This window comes from Hypanus sabinus, unplaced genomic scaffold, assembly GCF_030144855.1.
Source record: "Hypanus sabinus isolate sHypSab1 unplaced genomic scaffold, sHypSab1.hap1 scaffold_293, whole genome shotgun sequence".
Taxonomy (NCBI): Eukaryota; Metazoa; Chordata; class Chondrichthyes; order Myliobatiformes; family Dasyatidae; genus Hypanus; species Hypanus sabinus.
In genome coordinates, this window is record NW_026781079.1 from 278,626 (window position 1) to 296,541 (window position 17,916).

The 17,916-nt window shown below is 40.6% G+C and overlaps 1 protein-coding gene across 3 annotated transcripts in view; it reads right to left on the reverse strand.

Annotated features, from left to right (window-relative positions):
* Positions 1-251: 251 nt before the first annotated feature.
* Positions 252-17,916, reverse strand: part of LOC132388282 (uncharacterized) — a 40,036-nt gene continuing 22,371 nt past the window's right edge. For 2 of the 3 annotated variants that reach the window (XM_059960619.1, XM_059960617.1), the window contains exons 8-11: positions 16,457-16,630; positions 12,891-13,034; positions 6,164-6,257; positions 252-845 (exon numbers count right to left, since the gene is read on the reverse strand). In XM_059960619.1, coding sequence (XP_059816602.1) covers positions 6,169-6,257; positions 12,891-13,034; positions 16,457-16,630 — 407 coding nt within the window. In that variant the 3' untranslated portion in view covers positions 252-845; positions 6,164-6,168. The other variant, XM_059960618.1, reaches the window with a different exon arrangement.

The following is a 17,916-nucleotide window of genomic DNA, read 5'->3' on the forward strand; positions in this document are numbered from 1 at the left end:
CGTTCCAAAACGCACCAATTTACAAACTTATCTCTATCCATCTCCGCACTACTGGACATGCGCGATTACCCACAGGTAGTGAAAATTCAATCCCGGACACGAGCACCCCACAAATTTAACGCTATCACATCGCCAAATGTATGTCTGGAGGAAAAATCTGTTCACCCGCAAAACCGTGTCTCCCATGTAAATGAATGCTGTGGAAAACGCGCTGACGCAAACTCGCACACACGATATCAACAGCACACCAGGAAGGTTTACAGAATATACTTTATAAGTGTAACTGGAATACAGTATATGAAGGAAAAGAAAAAAAAGAACAGGCGCCAAAACTTATCAGATTTCAGTCAATTTAGTGCACATCGTTGGAGCTCAACCAACTAATCCTTCCACCGCTCGTCGCTCTCTTCGACCTTGCACCAGGGGCCAGCCTCAGCGATCGACAGGCAGTGCCGCACACACTCGTCCACTTCCCTTGCCGTCTTCTCCGACTCTCCCAAAAGACCGCCCAATCCCCGCTCCCAGACCAACAAGAGACAGTAACATCCAACAAAAACTGGTTAGCAAATGAATACAATCCCCGTCATCAGCAACCTTAAACCCAAACAAGCTGCGAAAGTGTTCTGCAAGAAGAAGCACTCGCATTACAAAGAAGAACTCTTACTTTTAACAAAGTATAGAAGCCATTTTGATTAACATATGCCGTAACACAAAGAAGGAACCCCTTACATCAACAAACTGGTATTTGCAGAAAATAAAGATGAAAATTCCTCTTGCCATTCATTGAGTTTGTGTAGTGTTTTTTTTACGGATTCTGCTGTCCAGCTCTGGTCTCCTCGGAATGCCTGGAAGAAAGTACATACAGTAGCTGCTTTATTAGGTACAGGAGAAGAAACCCATGTGGTCATCAACCACTGTAGTCCATGACCTTCAAGGTTTGACCTGTTGTGCTTACAGAGGAGCTCTTCTGTAAACTACTGTTAGGACACATGGTTTCAAGTCTAGCTATTTTTTTACCTCTCTCATTAATAAGGAATTTTACCCATAGTACAGCCACTCACTGGATGTCTTTTGTTTTGCATTAGTTTTTGTAAACTCGAGAGCAGGAGATCTCAACCTGGGGTCCATGGACCAGTCAATTAAAGGTAAGGGTCCTTGACAGAACAAAAGTTGGGACCCCCTGCTCCAGAGACTGATGTCTGTGAAAATCCCAGGTTATCAGCAGTTTTTGAAATACCAAAACCATCCCATCTGGCACCAGCAATCCATCTACATTCAAGGTCATTTAGAAAGTGGACTTTAGGACCCAGCAGAACTCCGGACCTTATTGAACATTCTGAGAGCGGTGGTCTTTAGGACCCAGCAGAGCTCTGAATCCGCAGTGTTTCTGTTGATGAAAATAATCACGATCGCGATTGAAAATAAAGTAGAAATAATAAAGCGATCGAAAAGTGGTGAAACGCCATCGATCATTGAAAAAGCATTGGGCTACAGTCTGTCAACGATCGGACCAATTTTAAAGGATAAAGTGAGAAAGGCCCTGCCCCGATTAAAGCTACAATTATTACTGAGCAACGCAGTGGTTTAATTATTGAAATACATATGCTTCTTGAGTATTCTATATGCATAGAAAGGTAAAATATATACTATCTTCTAAGACAAACATTTGACTAACTGACGCTAAATAACACTGGATGTAGCTGTTCATCTCTACAGTACTTATAATACCTAATACAATGGAAATGCTATGTAAATAGTTGTTATACTGCATTGTTTATGGAATGATAACAAGAAAGAAAAGTCTGCACATGCTCCAAGAACAAGCGCTCGAAGAGCACTTCCAGGTTTTCTCGATTCGCAGTTGGTTGAACTCTCGCGCATAAGGAGGGCCGACTGTACAAAGCATAGATAGAGTGGACAGCCAGAGACTTTTTCCTAGGGTGGAAATGGCTAGTACAAGGGGGTACAACATCAATGTGATCAGATGGAAATATATGGGGAGGTGGTGGGGACTATCGGAATTAAGTGCTTTACGGAGAGTGGTGGGTGTGAGGAATATCCTGTTGGGGTGGTAGTAGTGGCAGATACATCAATGGGATTTAAGGAATGTGTAAGGAAATGGATGAGAGGAAAATGGAGAAGTATGTGGAAGGGGAAGAGTTAGACTAAGAGTAGGCTGCATTTCACAGTAACGTCCTATAGAATTGCAATGCTACCATTTTTCTTGTTGATCATGTATTCTGAGATTATTTCATAAAATAACACCTTGCCAGATCTCCGTTAACATATTCTTTAACAGGTTGTGAGCAGTCAGTCAGTTATTGTGTATCACGTTCTAGTGGCAGCAATTGTCTTCATATCAGTGGGCAGGTGAGGATTGGCTACATTACGTCTGGCGGTCACACTTAATCAAGTATTAACAAAGCAGGGTTTCCACTGCTGAATGGAAGGCCTAATGTGCCCAAATATCACAAATTGCCAACATTTTGTTGAAAATCCAGTGACTTTTCTTCGCAGCAGTAATGCTTAAGTATGCAAGTTTACCAATCCTGCAGCTCTGCGAGAACTGTTATCATTTCCTTTGGCCCTCCAAAGACATCTGAAGACTGTCTGAAGGTGAGTCTAATGGACTCTCGGTCTCTGCCTTCCAGATAAAGGGTCACACTTCTCCTTGAAGGATTGGCTGGACAGGACATTGCACAGACTCCAAGGAGAAAAGGCCTATTCTCATAAGGCACACACTCCAATTCATTCAACATCCTTGTAAATCTCTTCTACACTCTCTCTATAGTATCTGCATCCATCCTGCAGTGCGGTGACCAGAAATAGACACAATACTCCAAGTGGGGTATAGTTCAGGTCTTATCTGGCTGTAATGTTACCTCACAGCATTTGAACTCAATCCCACAGTCGATGAATGACAACACACCATAAGCCTTCTTTGCAGCACTGCCAACCTGCACAGCAGCTTTGAGTGTCTTCTAGACAGGACACCAAATTCTCACTGATCCTCCACACCGCCAAGAGTCTTTATATTAATATTATATTCTTTCTTCAAACTTGACCTACCAAAATGAACCACTCCGCACTTAACTGGGTTGAATTCCAACTGCCAATTCTTAGCCCAGTTCTGTATCCTATTAATGTCCCGCCGTAACCTCTGATAACCCTCCAGACTGTCCACAACACCCCCAACTTTTGTGTCATCAGCAAACTTACTGACCGACCCTTTTACTTTGTTATCCAAGTCCTTTACAAAATTCACAAAAAGGTGTTGCGGAACAGATCCCTGAGGAACACCACTGGTCACCGACCTCCATGCAGAATACAAACCACCAGCAACCACCCTCTGCCTTTACAGGCAAGCCAATTCTGGATCCACAAAGCAGGGTCTCCATGGATCCCACACCTCTTTACTTTCTGAAGGAGCCTTGCATGGTGTACCTTATCAAATGCCTTACTGAGATCCATATACACTACATCTACAGCTCCACCTTCATCTACGCATCGCTACTGTTTTTAAGAAAAGCTCCCACGCAAGGAGAAAGAAATCATCTCATTTGGTGGTGCTCTGCCTGGCTTCTGCTACTGGTAATAATAACAACAACTACTACCCATCTTCTACCTTAGGCCATGAACTTATCAATCACCCTTGATGAGTTATTAACTGATGATATTAACTTCAAACTTTCTGCACGTGCATGTAACAAGAGCTGTATAACTAATCTCCTACTTAGGCTATGAACTTATCAATCACCCCTGCTGTGGACTTTCTGGAGGTCCAAGATCCGTGTGCTCCACAACTGCTGGACTAAGTGTGTATATCTGAGGAGGGGATTAAGTTGAAAAATAGATGTGCTAGGTTTTCTAAAATCGACTCCTTCGACATTAGGCCACAGACATAGTAATCGCCCCTCGTATTCGGGGGGGCTATCAAAAACACCCAGTAGACTTATTGCCCCCTTCCTGTTTCTGACTTCCACCCACAATGACTCAGTAGACAATACATCCACGATTTCCTCCTTTACTGCAGCTGTGTTACTATTCCTGATCAGCAATGCCATACCCCAACCTCCTCTGCCTCCTGCCGTGTCCTTTTTGAAAGATCCAAAACCCAGCATACTCAGCAGCCATTCCTACTCCAGAGCATCCATGACTCTGTAATGGCCACAGCATCATAGTTCCACATATTAATCTATGCTCTTATATCATTTGCCTTGTTTATGATAGTCCTTGCTTTCGAACAGGCATATCTCAGGCCATCTGACTGAGCATCATTGCTCTATCATCTGCTTATTCTTCCTCACAAACTCACTGCAAGCTGTCGCTACTCGTGCGGCAACTGCCCCACCCTCTGCCTCTTCACTTCGGTTACACTCCAAGTTTAAAATCTCCCCAATAACATCATTATTCCTCTCAGGATATTGGCTCCCCCCCCAGTTCAGGTGCAACCGATCCCACTTGTACAGGTCACTCCTTCTCCAGCAAAGACTCCAATGATCCAAGAACTTCAAACCTTGCTCCGGCAACATGTGCCCAGCCGCTCATTCATCTGTTCTGAGCTTCACTAGCTCACTGCAATGGGAGTAATCCAGAGATTACCACCGTGGAGGTCCTGTTCTTCAGCCTCCTTCCTGACTCGTTAAACTGACTGCGTAGGAGATCTTCCCCTCTCGTGCCTATGTCATTGGTACTGTTATGTGCCATGACCTCTGACTGCTCACTCTCCCCTTCAAGTGACATCCTGGACACTAGCCCCTGGGAGGCAATGCACTATCCTGGCATCACTGCTGAGTCCCCTATGACTATTGCTCAGCCTGAGGCTCAGAGCTGACCATAGTGCTATTGGTCTGGCTGTTGCTGCCTTGCCAACATAGGTCTTCCAGCTGATTAGTACCCAAAGGGTATACCAATTGATGAGAGGAATGGCTACAGGGGGATCCTACACTGACTTTTTTCTCTCTTTACCTCTCTCACTGTTCACCCTTCGAGTCCCTGAGTTCTGCAGACTTGGTGCAAGCACCTGTTCAGAAGTCTTACCAGTCGATCGCTCTATTTCCTGGATGATCCTTACTTCATTGAGCACCAGCTCCAGCTCGTTAATGTGGTCTTTTGTGAGCTGGAGCTGGCTGCATTTCCCTCAGGTGTAGTCATCAGGGAGAGCATCTCGTTCTCATGGACTCCCACATCCTAAAGGAAGAGCCATATCTGCCATCCTGCCTGCACTGTACTATGGGCAACAAAGACCGAATAAGCAATCATGAAAGGAAAACACTACCCTTCTTGCTTGTTTCTTTGGTCTCAGCCTCTTCTTATCGAAGCCCCTCGAGTCAAAGCCTCTAAGTTTCCCCTCTGACTCTAGCCCACACTCTGCTTGACCCTCCCTCTCTAATATGGTTTAAGCAATATGAAAAAAACCCCCACAAAAGTAGAAAGAGGTCACTGCATTTGGTGGTACACTGCCTGCAATCCGCTGGTACCGAAAATAATAATACAGGCTATTATTAATATGAATGCACACATCCCTGCCCACTTGAACAGTAACCTTCTTAAAAACTGGTCAGCATAGGTTCAAGGTCAGGGGTGGAGCTTCTGCATGTTGAGGATGGTGAATATGCAGATGAAGAAAAGTTCAGTGGTGACAGGTACAATAATGTCATTTTAGGGATATTTGGCTAAGTGTACGGATAAGAAATTTGCAGAGGGATGCCTGACAAACACGGGCAAATGGTATCAGCATTGAAGGGCACATTGGTTGACATCAGTTCGAATGGACAACCAATATTCCCACTCTATGTGATTGACTATCTACATTTTCAAACGATCCCAATGATTACTTCAATACAACAGATTACTAAATAAACATGTTCACTCCGAATGGCATCATTTCACTGAGCATTTAATCAAACAATTTCATGTTGTAATAACCAAAAAGGCATTTATTATTTTCTCTGCAACTACTTTCATTCTACTAACCTGCAAAATAGGGACTGTATCTCAATTTGTATCTCAAAAACAAACAAAAATAAAAGCAAACACCCCACCATTAAAAAAGCAGCCAATTCAGTTTGTTACTTTCATCATCCTGAATATTGTTCTCCAGAAACTTGTAGAAAATATCCCAAATTTCCCAAAATTTGTTTTTTTTTTAAATGTAGCTTACCTTTTCTAAGCACGAAAAGTAGTCATTCCTTTAAGCCATTGTGAAATTGCACTGGTTATTGCCTTCTTCCATGAATAGATTATGCAGCATATGGCTTCCAAAAAAACAAAAAAGTATTAAGCAGAGACCTTACATTTTTGGTGTTTACAAAGTCCTTTGGATAAATGTTCAGAATACATATTTTAATGAGACTCTTGGTGGCGCTAAATGGAGTAGGTCGCATTTTTGGCTCTGCTCTGATCCTTTTTCAATGTACTAATCTCCCCTTTATTATATGTAGCAAAGTGAGTTTAACATCTTTATATGTTTGAAATTTGGTTTAATTGACAGAAATGACTTCCAGAACAAGAAAGGCATTAGCCAAAGGCAAAAAAAAAACGGTAATGGAACTGGGAAGAAAGACCAACCAACATAGCCTCAACTTACTTTACAAGCTATTTCAAACTTACTGGATAAAAGATTCGCTGGACTGGATGAAAAACTGGATGGAAAAACTTGATAAAAGATTCGCTGCGTTGGAAATAATGCTGAAGGAGAATAAAGGCAAATTGAAAGCACTCGAAGAAGAGAACACAATACGTCAGCAAGTCAGCGAGCTTACTGAAGCTGGGAAACAGAGGAAATCCAGAAAGAGCTCTTTTGAAAGGAAATTAAATTCGACTACTCGTACACTGGAGCAGTATAAAGCTAAGGTTATCGATTTGGAGAGTCGCAGTCGCTGACAGAATTTGCGAATAATTGGTCTCAATGAATACGACAAGAGCGGGGACCTTACTGAATTTTTCTCTAAATTCTTAATGGATGCTTTTGGATCGGAGGTTTTTAAGTCACCCATGATACTCGATAGACCGCACAGATCGTTAAAATCTAAACCATTGAAAGAGTTAATACCACGTCATGTTATTCTGCGGTTTCACTACGTGAGTGCGAAGAAGCGCTTAATTCGAATTGCTCGTCGTAAAGGAATTATTGAATAGCAGAATCTCAAGTTTTGTTTAGTTCAAGATTATTGCCCCGAGGTAATGCAAGAAAGAGTGCATTTTAAAGAAGTCATGTTGCAATGTTATCAAAGGAATCTTCGGCCAGCTCTGCTGCACCCCACCCGCTTAAAAGTAGTCTTACCTGATAAAACATTTAAATGTTTCAAATCAGTGGAAGATGCAGAACAATTTCTCGAAGAGAGATCGGATGTTTAATCAATTTTCCGTTTCTATACATCTGTATACCTCGGGTTTGTTAGTTAATAATTAGCTTATAGAGTCGGACATTTTAGTTCGTGAAACCGTGTCCTTGGGCTGATGTTTTGGATATTTTGTTTGGGTTCATGTCTGTTTCACATTAAAGTTTTCATTCTTTTCATTTATGATTTTACTCTCATTTTTAATTGCTCATTTTAGAAAATTATTAAGGCTTTTACATGGTGATTAATTACTGTAAAGAATGTACTCGGTTTTATTTTTAAGACCTTGTTTACAAAGTATTTTTTTCACTTAGTCTGTGTTTGGCAATCTTTTCGTAATATTTTGGCTATGGGGAGTGAGCTTTTTTTTCTTTTAAAATTTGCAGACTTGCCACGAAGAGAGATTGGGGGGGGGGGGGGGGGTTTGTTGGGTCTCAGATAGCTTTCAGGCTGCATATTTGTGAGGTTTCTTGGCTTTGGGGAGGGGCGGGGTTTTCTGTTACTCCAGTTTTTCATTTCATTTGGGCTGCTTTGAAACTACAGAAATGTCTCTATTGTCGTAACTTCCGGTTCCTCTTTAAACCTTTTTCCCTCTTCCTGGTTCATGAGCTTCCTATGCAACTTAGTTAACCATTTACATACCATATAGTTTATTTAAGGAGAAAGGATAAGATTGTTAATTCTGTTTCGTGGAACACAAATGGTTTGAATCAGCCAATTAAACGGAAGAAGATTTTATAAGGTTTTTCATAGATTAAATGCTCAGATTATGTTTGCACAGGAGACTCATGTGAAGAAGGAGGATAATCAGCCATTTTTTAAGGTTGGAAAGGCCAACAGATTCACTCTAGTTCTTCTACCAAATGAAGGGTATTTCAATTTTTATAGACCCTTCGATCCCATTCATACATTATGACATAATTTCAGAACCATATGGTAGATTTCTACTAATTACTGGTTTACTTTATAAACAAAAAGTAGTTTTGGCTAATGTTTATGCACTAATGGCTAATTTCTTAGGCAGCTATTTATATCATTTCCCAATCTAAATGAATATAGGTTAATAATGGGCGGAGATTTTAATTGTTGTTTGAACCCGATGTTGGATAGGTCTGCACCCAATTAGGTACCTTCAAATAAATCTGCAACTTTTATTAATTCCTTCTTAGCTGACACTGGAATTTTAGAAATTTGGAGGTTTCTACATTGCCAATGATAAAGAATTCTCCTTTTTTTGCATGTTTATCACAAGTACTCTAGAATCGAATGCTATTTTATTGACTCTCGTTTACTTTCATCCGTCATTGTCAGTATGATGCAATCGCCATTTCTGACCATGCGCCTTTGAAATTATAAATTAAATTTAGTGATGTAACTTCTAGTACTAGACAATGGCGGTTCAACTCTATTTTGCTTCAGGATATAAATTTTGTTAATTTTATTAAAGAACAGATTGCATTTTACTTTTCATCTAATTCAACTGAAGAAATTTCCAGTGGGATATAATGGGATACCTTTAAAGCATATATCCGTGGACAAATTACTTCATATTCCACTGGATTAAAAAAAAATGAATTAATAGTGTATTAACGTGTATTGACTGATAAGATTAAAGATATTGTCAAAAAAATTCTATTGCTCCCAATTTGGAGCTTTATAAAGAGAGAGTTGAACTTCAGATGCAACATAGTTTGTTATTAACATCGCCGATTGAAAACCAATTACTTAAATCTAGGAGTCAATTCTATATACATGGTGATAAATCAAATAAATTGTTAGCTATTCAACTGAAAAGCAGCTTTGGCAAAACGTCAGATTAATAAACTTCGTAGACGGGTTGGTGTTTTGACGGTTAATCATGATGAAATTAACAAATCTTTTATATAACAATTTTACACTAATTTATATCAATCAGAATTTCCTGATGATACTACTATACTGAATGTATTTTTAAGGAAACTAAGTTTTCCGGAATTACCAGTTGATGAACGTTTGGTATTAGATGCACCCATTATACTATAGCTGAAGTTTTAAGACTTTTCCAGATTTACTCTCCCTGGTTATGTAAATCTTTTAAAGATGCTTTATTAGTAGGTAAATTACCACAATCCTTTTATGAAGCATCAATTTCCTTAATTCCTAAAAAAGATAAACATCCCACTGAAAGTACACCATACAGGCCTACATCTTTGTTGAATGAGGATTCTAAAATCTTTTCCAAATTATTAGCATTAGATTATGAAGGTATTGCCTCAGATTATTTCTGAGGATCAGACAGGATTTATTAAAAATCGTTATTCACATTTTAACGTTAGGATGTTAATGAACATTGTATATACGACTTCATCTAATACTTCAGAATGTGTTATTTTGCTTGACGCCGAGAAGGCATTTCATAGACTTGAATGGGAATATTATTTAATATACTTCAGAAATTTAATTTCAGTTGAAAATTTATATCTTAGATTAAACTGTTATGTCATACACCCTTGGCTGCCATATTTACCAATAATTAGAGATCCTCGTTTTTTTTAGCTTTCAGTAGAGTTTAATAGCAATTATTTATGATTTGATTATGAAAATACGTCTAGGTACTTCTGATAAAAGTGGGAAAGAGAACTTCAAACATCTTTATCTACAGAGGAATGGGAGAAAATTCTTAAACTAGTTAATACTTCATTAATGTGTGCCAGACATGCTTTGATACAATTTAAGGTGGTTCATAGGGCTCATATGTCCAAAGATAAGTTAGCACGTTTTTACCGTCATATAAACCCTGTTTGTGATAGATGTAATTCTGAAGTAGCTTCTTTGACACATGTTCTGGTTGTGCCCTCTGTTAAAAAATATTGGAAAGATATTTTTGATATTATTTCAGCACTTCTGTGTGATGATTTAAAACCTCATCCTATCACTGCAATCCTTAGACTACCAGTGACAGACTCTCATCATTTATCCACATCAGCTTGCTGTTTAATTGCTTTCGTGACATTAATAGCCAGAAGATCGAGTTTATTTAAATGGACAGATTCCAATACACCTACCACATTTCAATGGTTTTTCCAAACGATTGCGTGTTTAAATTAAGAAAAGATTAGGAGTAGTACTATGGACCCCTTGGTTAAATTTGAAGAAAGATGGAAGCCTTTTATTCAATGTTTTCATGCGATGTATGTTGACCCTTTCTGAATCCTTTATTCAGTATTTTTTTTTTCTTTGTGTGTAGAGGAGCGGAGTTAAACTACAAAATATAATTATAACCGATGAACTATGGCAGCCCAATCTTTGTTTGTGTTTTTTTTAGGTTAGTCTGTGTTTTCTCTCTCTTTCTCTTTTTCTATAATTATAATTATCTTTTTCATGGTTAATTACTAAGAGATTGGGAGGTTAGACTCCATTTGTTACTTGGATATGTGTTTCTACATGTTAACTGTTATTAATGTATTCCTAATATCTATGTATTAGTATTAATATTGTTTATTGGAAACTTAATAAAAAGATTGAAAGAGAAAGAATACATAATTTAGGATCAAAGGGCATCTTTTTTTCCAATAATCTGTCTAATCAAATCCTGTACCTTCTTCCAGAAGCAAATCATCTGGGGGCACTGCATGCATCTGGAATGTTGGGGGTAAAGTGATGCAAACTGACCGAAGTAAAATATTAAAAACACAAAATGCTGGCAGAACTCAGCAGGCCAGACAGCATCTATGGGAGGAAGTAGTGACAACAGTCCGAGCAGGTGAAAGACCGCTCCCCAGTGTGAACTCGCTGGTGTACCATTAGGTTGGATGACCGAGCGAATCCCTTCCCACAGTCTGAGCAGTTTTTCAACATTCGAGCTGTCGGCATAAACAGCATAGTAACATCAGGATTAGTTTATAATTTGCTTCAGGAAGACGCAGCGATGTGATCTGTGAACTACAGTTGTTCGTTACCTGTCTGCAAAGTATTCGCTCTCAGGAAGCAAGAGATATGCAGCAACGTGCTATAGATTTCTGTGTTCTAAACAAATTTTATGTCTCAATATCGACATTTGGGTTGCCAAAAGCATCAGTATCCAGCATTACCTCTACAAACAATTTTGAAGAAAATGCTTCAGTTGTGCTAACAAATTAGGTGGTTTAGTACACAGTGAAGCAAGTTTGTCAAAAGTTACGAGGGCACTTTGATCAACTAATTGTTTGGGTTCAGCACTGTCAGCTGGCATTGAATCCAGTTATGTGTGAGGTTTTGCAATTGTGAAATCACTTTCATAGTAAAGGATAGGGCCTGCAGAGTGTTGTGGAACAGGGACATAACAGTACAGGTAAATGGTTCACTGCAAGATGCATAAAAGGTGTGATGTGATGTCACTGGTAAACCGGATGCTGACAGTGGCACTTGACACATCGATCTGCATCAGTCAGGTCATTAAATGTTCCGATAGCTCAGGATGTTGCTGAGGCCATACGTTGAGCATCGCATTCTGTTTTGCTCACAGGAAAGATGTCAGTCAACTGCAAACATTGCAAAGAAGCTCCAGTCACCTCTTCTTTGCTCTTCTAATTCTCAATAAAATAAATTGAAATAACAGTGGTGGGTGTATGAAGACAATAGGATCTTTTAAAAGCCTCTTTGATAAGTACATCGAGCGTCAAAAAATAGCGGGCTATGAGCTTGGGAAATTCGAGACAGTTTCCAGAGCAGGTTGCATGGCTGGCACCACATTGTGGACAAAGGGCCTGTAATGTGCTGTAGATTTCTATGTTATCAACAAATTTTACGCCTGATTCTTGACTTTTGAATTGCCAAAAACATCAGGATCCAGTACTATTTATTCAATTTTGAAGAAAATGTATCATTGCAAAGAAACTCCGGTCTGTCATACAGTGAGAGGTTGTGCAAGTTTAGAGTTTACTCCTTGGAGAGCAGGAAATTGAAAGGACAGCTATTTAGGGTATTCAAAATCAGAATGGGTATTATAACTGTGAATGCACACTTCCCTCCCCCATCACCACCCCCTTCACGTGTACACCTCTTATAAAATGGAGAGCAAAGATTCAAGGTGAGAGGGTGATAATATTTAAAAGGGACAGAGGTGGATCTTTGCACATGGAGTGTGGTGCAGATGCAGATGGTGCGACGTTGAGTTAAATACAAGTTGAGAACAAAACAACACACTTTAGGAATATCTGGACTGGTTTTTCGATAAGAATATTGCAGAGTGATTATATGCCAAACATGGCATTAGTGTAGGAGGGCACTTTGGTTGGTGTGGACAAGTTAGAATGAATCCTCTGTTTCTGTGCTAAACTACTCCATGATTCTGCATTCCCTTTCATTTATATGACTGTGTACATTTTCAAACAACCCCAAGGGTTACTCCAATGCAACTGACCATTAAATAAACAAGCTGACCCTGAACAGCAACATTTCACTGAGCATTATATTGAACAACATTCTGTTGCAATAATTGACATTGTCCTCAACTGTTTCCTTTGAAACCACTTTCATTCTGCTAACATGCATAATACTGAATGGGTCAAGTTAACACTGAGAACATACCAGAAAGCAGTTTGCTCGGACCTACAAGCCAATCGTCAATCAATTGATCGGAACTGAAAATTGAGCTCTGAATTCGTTGCTCAGACGACGCGCTGGCAGACTGCGGTTGATTGGAGTCTCCACCCATTTCACTTGTATCAGCCCCTGTAACAATGCAAATCCAAACTAAAGGAGAGAATTCACCAAGAAAACAAAAGTGGCAAACATTGAGAAGGCCCTTCCGACCATTGAGTACATCTGCACAGAATGTGAACACAACAGCAACCATCATCAATACCCCTCCACATCCAGGCCATGTTCTCTTCTCCCTGATGACAGGAGGGTTCGTTCCTGATAAGTAAGGACATCAAAGGTTTTGGGTAGACGGCAGGAGAATGGGGCCGAGAGGGATAGTAAATCAGCCAGGCAGAATGACTGAGCAGACCCCATGGACTAAAAGGCAAAATTCTGCTCCTATGTCATAATCGCCCTACCAGCTGCAGATTTCCCTGCAATTCACACCTTAACCACTCGCCTTTAAGGATTGGAGGTGGTGCAGTCGATAAGTTCAAAATCTTTAGCATCACAATCTCAGAGCATTGGTCCTTGGTCCAAGTACGGAACAGTCAGAAAAAAAATGGCAAAAGAACATCCCTACGTCATTTGAATCTTGCGCAAATTTGCCATTGTCACCCGACACTTCGACAAACTCCTGCAGATGCTCAGTGGACAGTATCCTAACTGGTTGCATCACGGGCTGTTTTGGAAACGCCAATGCCCAAGCGAGGAAAAGCTAAAAAACCGTGATGGATACAAGCTTTTTCGTCACAGGCAAAGCCCTCTCCTCTATTGAGTGTTGTCACAAAAGAGCGGCCTCATGAATTTTGTGCGTTAGTCAGAATAGAAAGATATCTCTTTAGAAAAGAGAAATTGATTCTTTTTCCAGTCAAATTGTGTTCAATCTTGGATTTGATAAAACTATCTCTGGAGGCCAAGTCACTGGGTTCATTCAAGCAGGGGTTGGTAGATTCTGTCTAAGAAAGAGTATCAAACGTTACAGGGACAACGCGAGAGAATGGGGTTGAGCAGGACAATAGATCAGCAAACATGGAATGGCGCAGCAAATTCAATGGACTACAAGGCCAAATTCTGCTCATATGTCTTGGTGCCCGTCACTTGCATCTCTCCGTTTACTGGTTCTTAGGACGCCTCACTCTGTAGTTACTACCTATTGTATGTTTCAGGGAATGTATGTGGATGGTGATGAAAGTGTGGAACGAGCCGCCAGAGGAAGTGATGATGCGGGTTTGATTCGAGCAGGTAATAGAAGATTGGATAAGTACATGGATGGCCTGGTGGTGAGGGTCAGTGGGGCGAGGCAGAATAATACTTCAGCATAGACTTGATGGGCCAAAGGATCCGTTCCTGCTCCGCAGTGTTTAGTGACCTTAACACACCTGTGTTCACTGTCACTCCTGAGTTCACTGGATCCCTGTCAATACTGGCAACTTTAGAAGTGGCGGGAATGGGCCTTTCAACATTCGAGCTGTCTGTATAAACAGCATAGTAACATCAGCATTGCTGATAATTTGCAGAAGAACATAGGAAAGTGACCTGTGAAATAATTATTCAATACATGTCTACAGACTTTTCTGTCTCAGCAAGGAAGAGAAACAGGCCCCTCAGGCGATGATGTCAACCTTAACCATCCACATGAAGTGTCCAATTTATTAGGTGCATGTGTGGTCTTCCACTATAGCTCATCCACTTTGGTTTGAGCAAATGATCCTCTTGACCACGTCTGCATGCTTGATGTGTTGATTTGCTGCCATCAGACTGGCTGATTGGATATTTACATTCATGAGCTGGTGAACAGGTGCAACAAAGTGGCCAATGTGTGTGCAAGTTACTGTTCAGTGGATTTTCCAGCAATTAAGAATGTAGTTGCCTTTGTGTTTTTTTTCTGGAAACTTTGTGCAGTAGCAAGTATCATATTACTTGAATCTGCCATCTTAATAGTTAACCATATAGGAACGATATTTTTGCTCTCAGTCTTCTGCTCAGAGAAGATCACGTTACTTTTGTTTGGCTCTTTTGTTTGACTGTTTGGACAGCTCTTCATTGGTCATATAAAATTTAAGAGAACATACTTAAGCAGTAAGCTTTGTGTCTTATTCTTAAGAGGAACAGCCCCCTCAGACCATCACGTGGACATCAACCATCCACATACAGTGTCTAACTTATTAGGTGCATGTGTGGCCTTCCGCTGCAGCTCATCCACTTTGGTTTGAGCAAATGAAACTCTTGATTATGTCTACATGTTTTATGCATTGATTTGCTGCCATGTGATTGGCAGATTAGATATCTACATTAATGAGCACATGGACAGGTGTAACTAATTAAGTGGCCACTGTGTGTCCACGTGGTTGTTCAATGAATTTTTCAGTTGCCTTTGCTTTTTCTGGAAACTTTGATCATAGGAAATATCATATTTCTTGAATCTGGCATCATATTGGTTATCGACATAGAATGGATACTTTTGTTCTCAGTATTCTCCTCCAGGAAATTACATTAATTCTCCTGTCCTTTTCATTTCAGTATTTGAGCACCTCTTCTTTGGTCTTACAACGCTTCAGAAAACAAACTCAAGCAATACATTTTATGCCTCATTCTTGACGTCTAGATCGCAAAAGCATCGGGATCCAACAAGTTGCATTTGGTAGGTCGAATCAAGGTGGCAATTTCATAGTGAAGGACGGGCCCTGCAGAGTGTTGTGGAAGAGGGAGACCTAAGAGTCCAGGTAAATATTTCACTGAAAGGGGAGTCAGAAGTAAAGAGCCAGATCAATGAATTTCGGTGATGGATCATAATGTCCAATAGTACTGGATGTTGCTGAGGCCATACCATAGTTTTGGTCACATGGTTTCATTCAATTGCAGATATTGCAAACAAACTCCAGGGCCTGATTTACAGGGAGTGGTTGTGCAGGATAAGCACCAACTCCTTGGAGGGCAGAAAACTGAATGATATCCTAATAGAGGTATTCAGAACAGTAAGTGGTATTAATCGTCTGACTGCAAACATCGCTACCCCATCACCACCCTCTCTCAGGGCAAGCTTCTTCAAAACTGGACAGCATCGGCTGAAGATGAGGGGTGGAAACAATTAAAAGGGACCTGTTCGGAGCTTCTGCATGTGGAAGGTGAAGATATATTAATAGAGCTAAGCTGAATTGATACAAGTACAACAAAGACATATTAGGGACATTTGGCTACGTGAATAGATAAGAAAGGTGCTGAGGAACACTTGCCAAAACAAGGTATTAGCATTAGCTGGCATGGACAAGTTAGAATGAATTGCCAGTTTCTGTGCTATGTTACTCTGTGACTCTGTATTCCCACTCTATCTGTTTGACTACCTTCACTTTCAAACAATCCCAATGGTTACTCAGGTACAACATATCATTGAATAAACAAACTCACTCTGAATGGTATAATTTCACTGAGCATTTAATTGTACAATACTCTGTTGCAATAATCAATAAGGCATTCACTATTTCCTTTGAAACTACTTTCATTTTACTAACCTGCAAATTGGCGACTGAGTATCAAACCGTCTTCAGAAAGTCTGCGTCTTCTTGTACGACACTGAAGAGGCCTGGTGGGCGGAACTACACCTTCTTCTGCTTCACTGCTAATTGACTGTTCAAGATCGCTGTCCTCTTTCGAGGAACCAAACAAGATTATGCCAGTCTGTTGCACTGTTAACAATGCAGATCCACATTAAAGTAGAGAAGTACAGAGACATATTTCAAGAAAAAAAGTGGCAATCACTGAGAAAGAAAGCCATTCCCACAACCATTGAGTATATCTACAAGGTATACTACCAGAACAAAACAGCATCCAGCAAATACCCCCTCCACATGCAGACCATGCTGTTTTATCACTGATGTCAGAAGTGTTGGTTCTTGATTAGTAACAACATCAAACGTTACGGGGAGAAGCAGAAGAATGGGAATGAGAGGGAATATTAAATCAGCCATGATGGTCTGACTGAGCAGACCTGATGGACCACACTGTGCAATTCTGCTCCTATGTCTTATGGTCCCACCAGCTGCAGATCTCCCTGTAATCCACACATTGATCAGTAGCCTTTAAGCGACTGGAGGTGGATGTGGTCGATAAGTTCAAAATCTTTGGCATTACAACTTCAGAGGACAGGTCCTGGGTGCAACACAGAACCGTAATAACAAAGACAGCACAAGAGCATCCCTATATTATTTGAAACTTTCGCAAATTCGGCACGTCACCTGACACTTCGACAAACGTCTGTAGACGAACAGTGGACAGCACTCTAACTGGCCTCACCACCGTCTGTTCTGGAAAGACCAATGCCCGGGAATGGAAAAGCCAAAAAAAATGATGGATACAGGCCTTTTCATCAACTCTCCTCGATTGAGTGTTGCCACAAAAGAGCGGCCTCATGAACTTTGTGTGTGTAGGAATAGAATAGAAAAATAACCCTTCAGAAGAAAGGAAAAGAAGATTTTTTTTCAGTCAATGGGTGACCGATCCATGGAATTTATTGGAGGAAGGCTGTGGAGGCCAGGTCACTGGGAACATTTCAACAGCGCTTGATAGGTTCTGGATCAGTAAGATTAACAAGCATAACAGGGAGAACGCAAGAGGAAGGGGATGAGCTGGAAAATCAATCAGCAAAGATGGAATGGTATATCAAAATCGAAGGGCCGAATGGCCTAATTCTGCTCGTGTGTCTTATTTCCCATCACCTCCTTGTTCACGCGTTATCGGTTCTCAAGAAGCTTTACCCTGCAGTTACTACTGATGAACTGTTTCAGGGGAACATGTGGGGGAACTTCTTCATGCCAAAGATGATGAGAGTGCGGAACGAGCCGCCAGGGAAAGTGATGCTACGGGTTGGGATTGAACAGTTAATAGAAACTTCGATAAGTACATGGATGGGATCGCTCTGGAGGTGTAGTTTGGTGGGCTGAGGCAGAATACGTTTCTAGCATGGACTTGATGG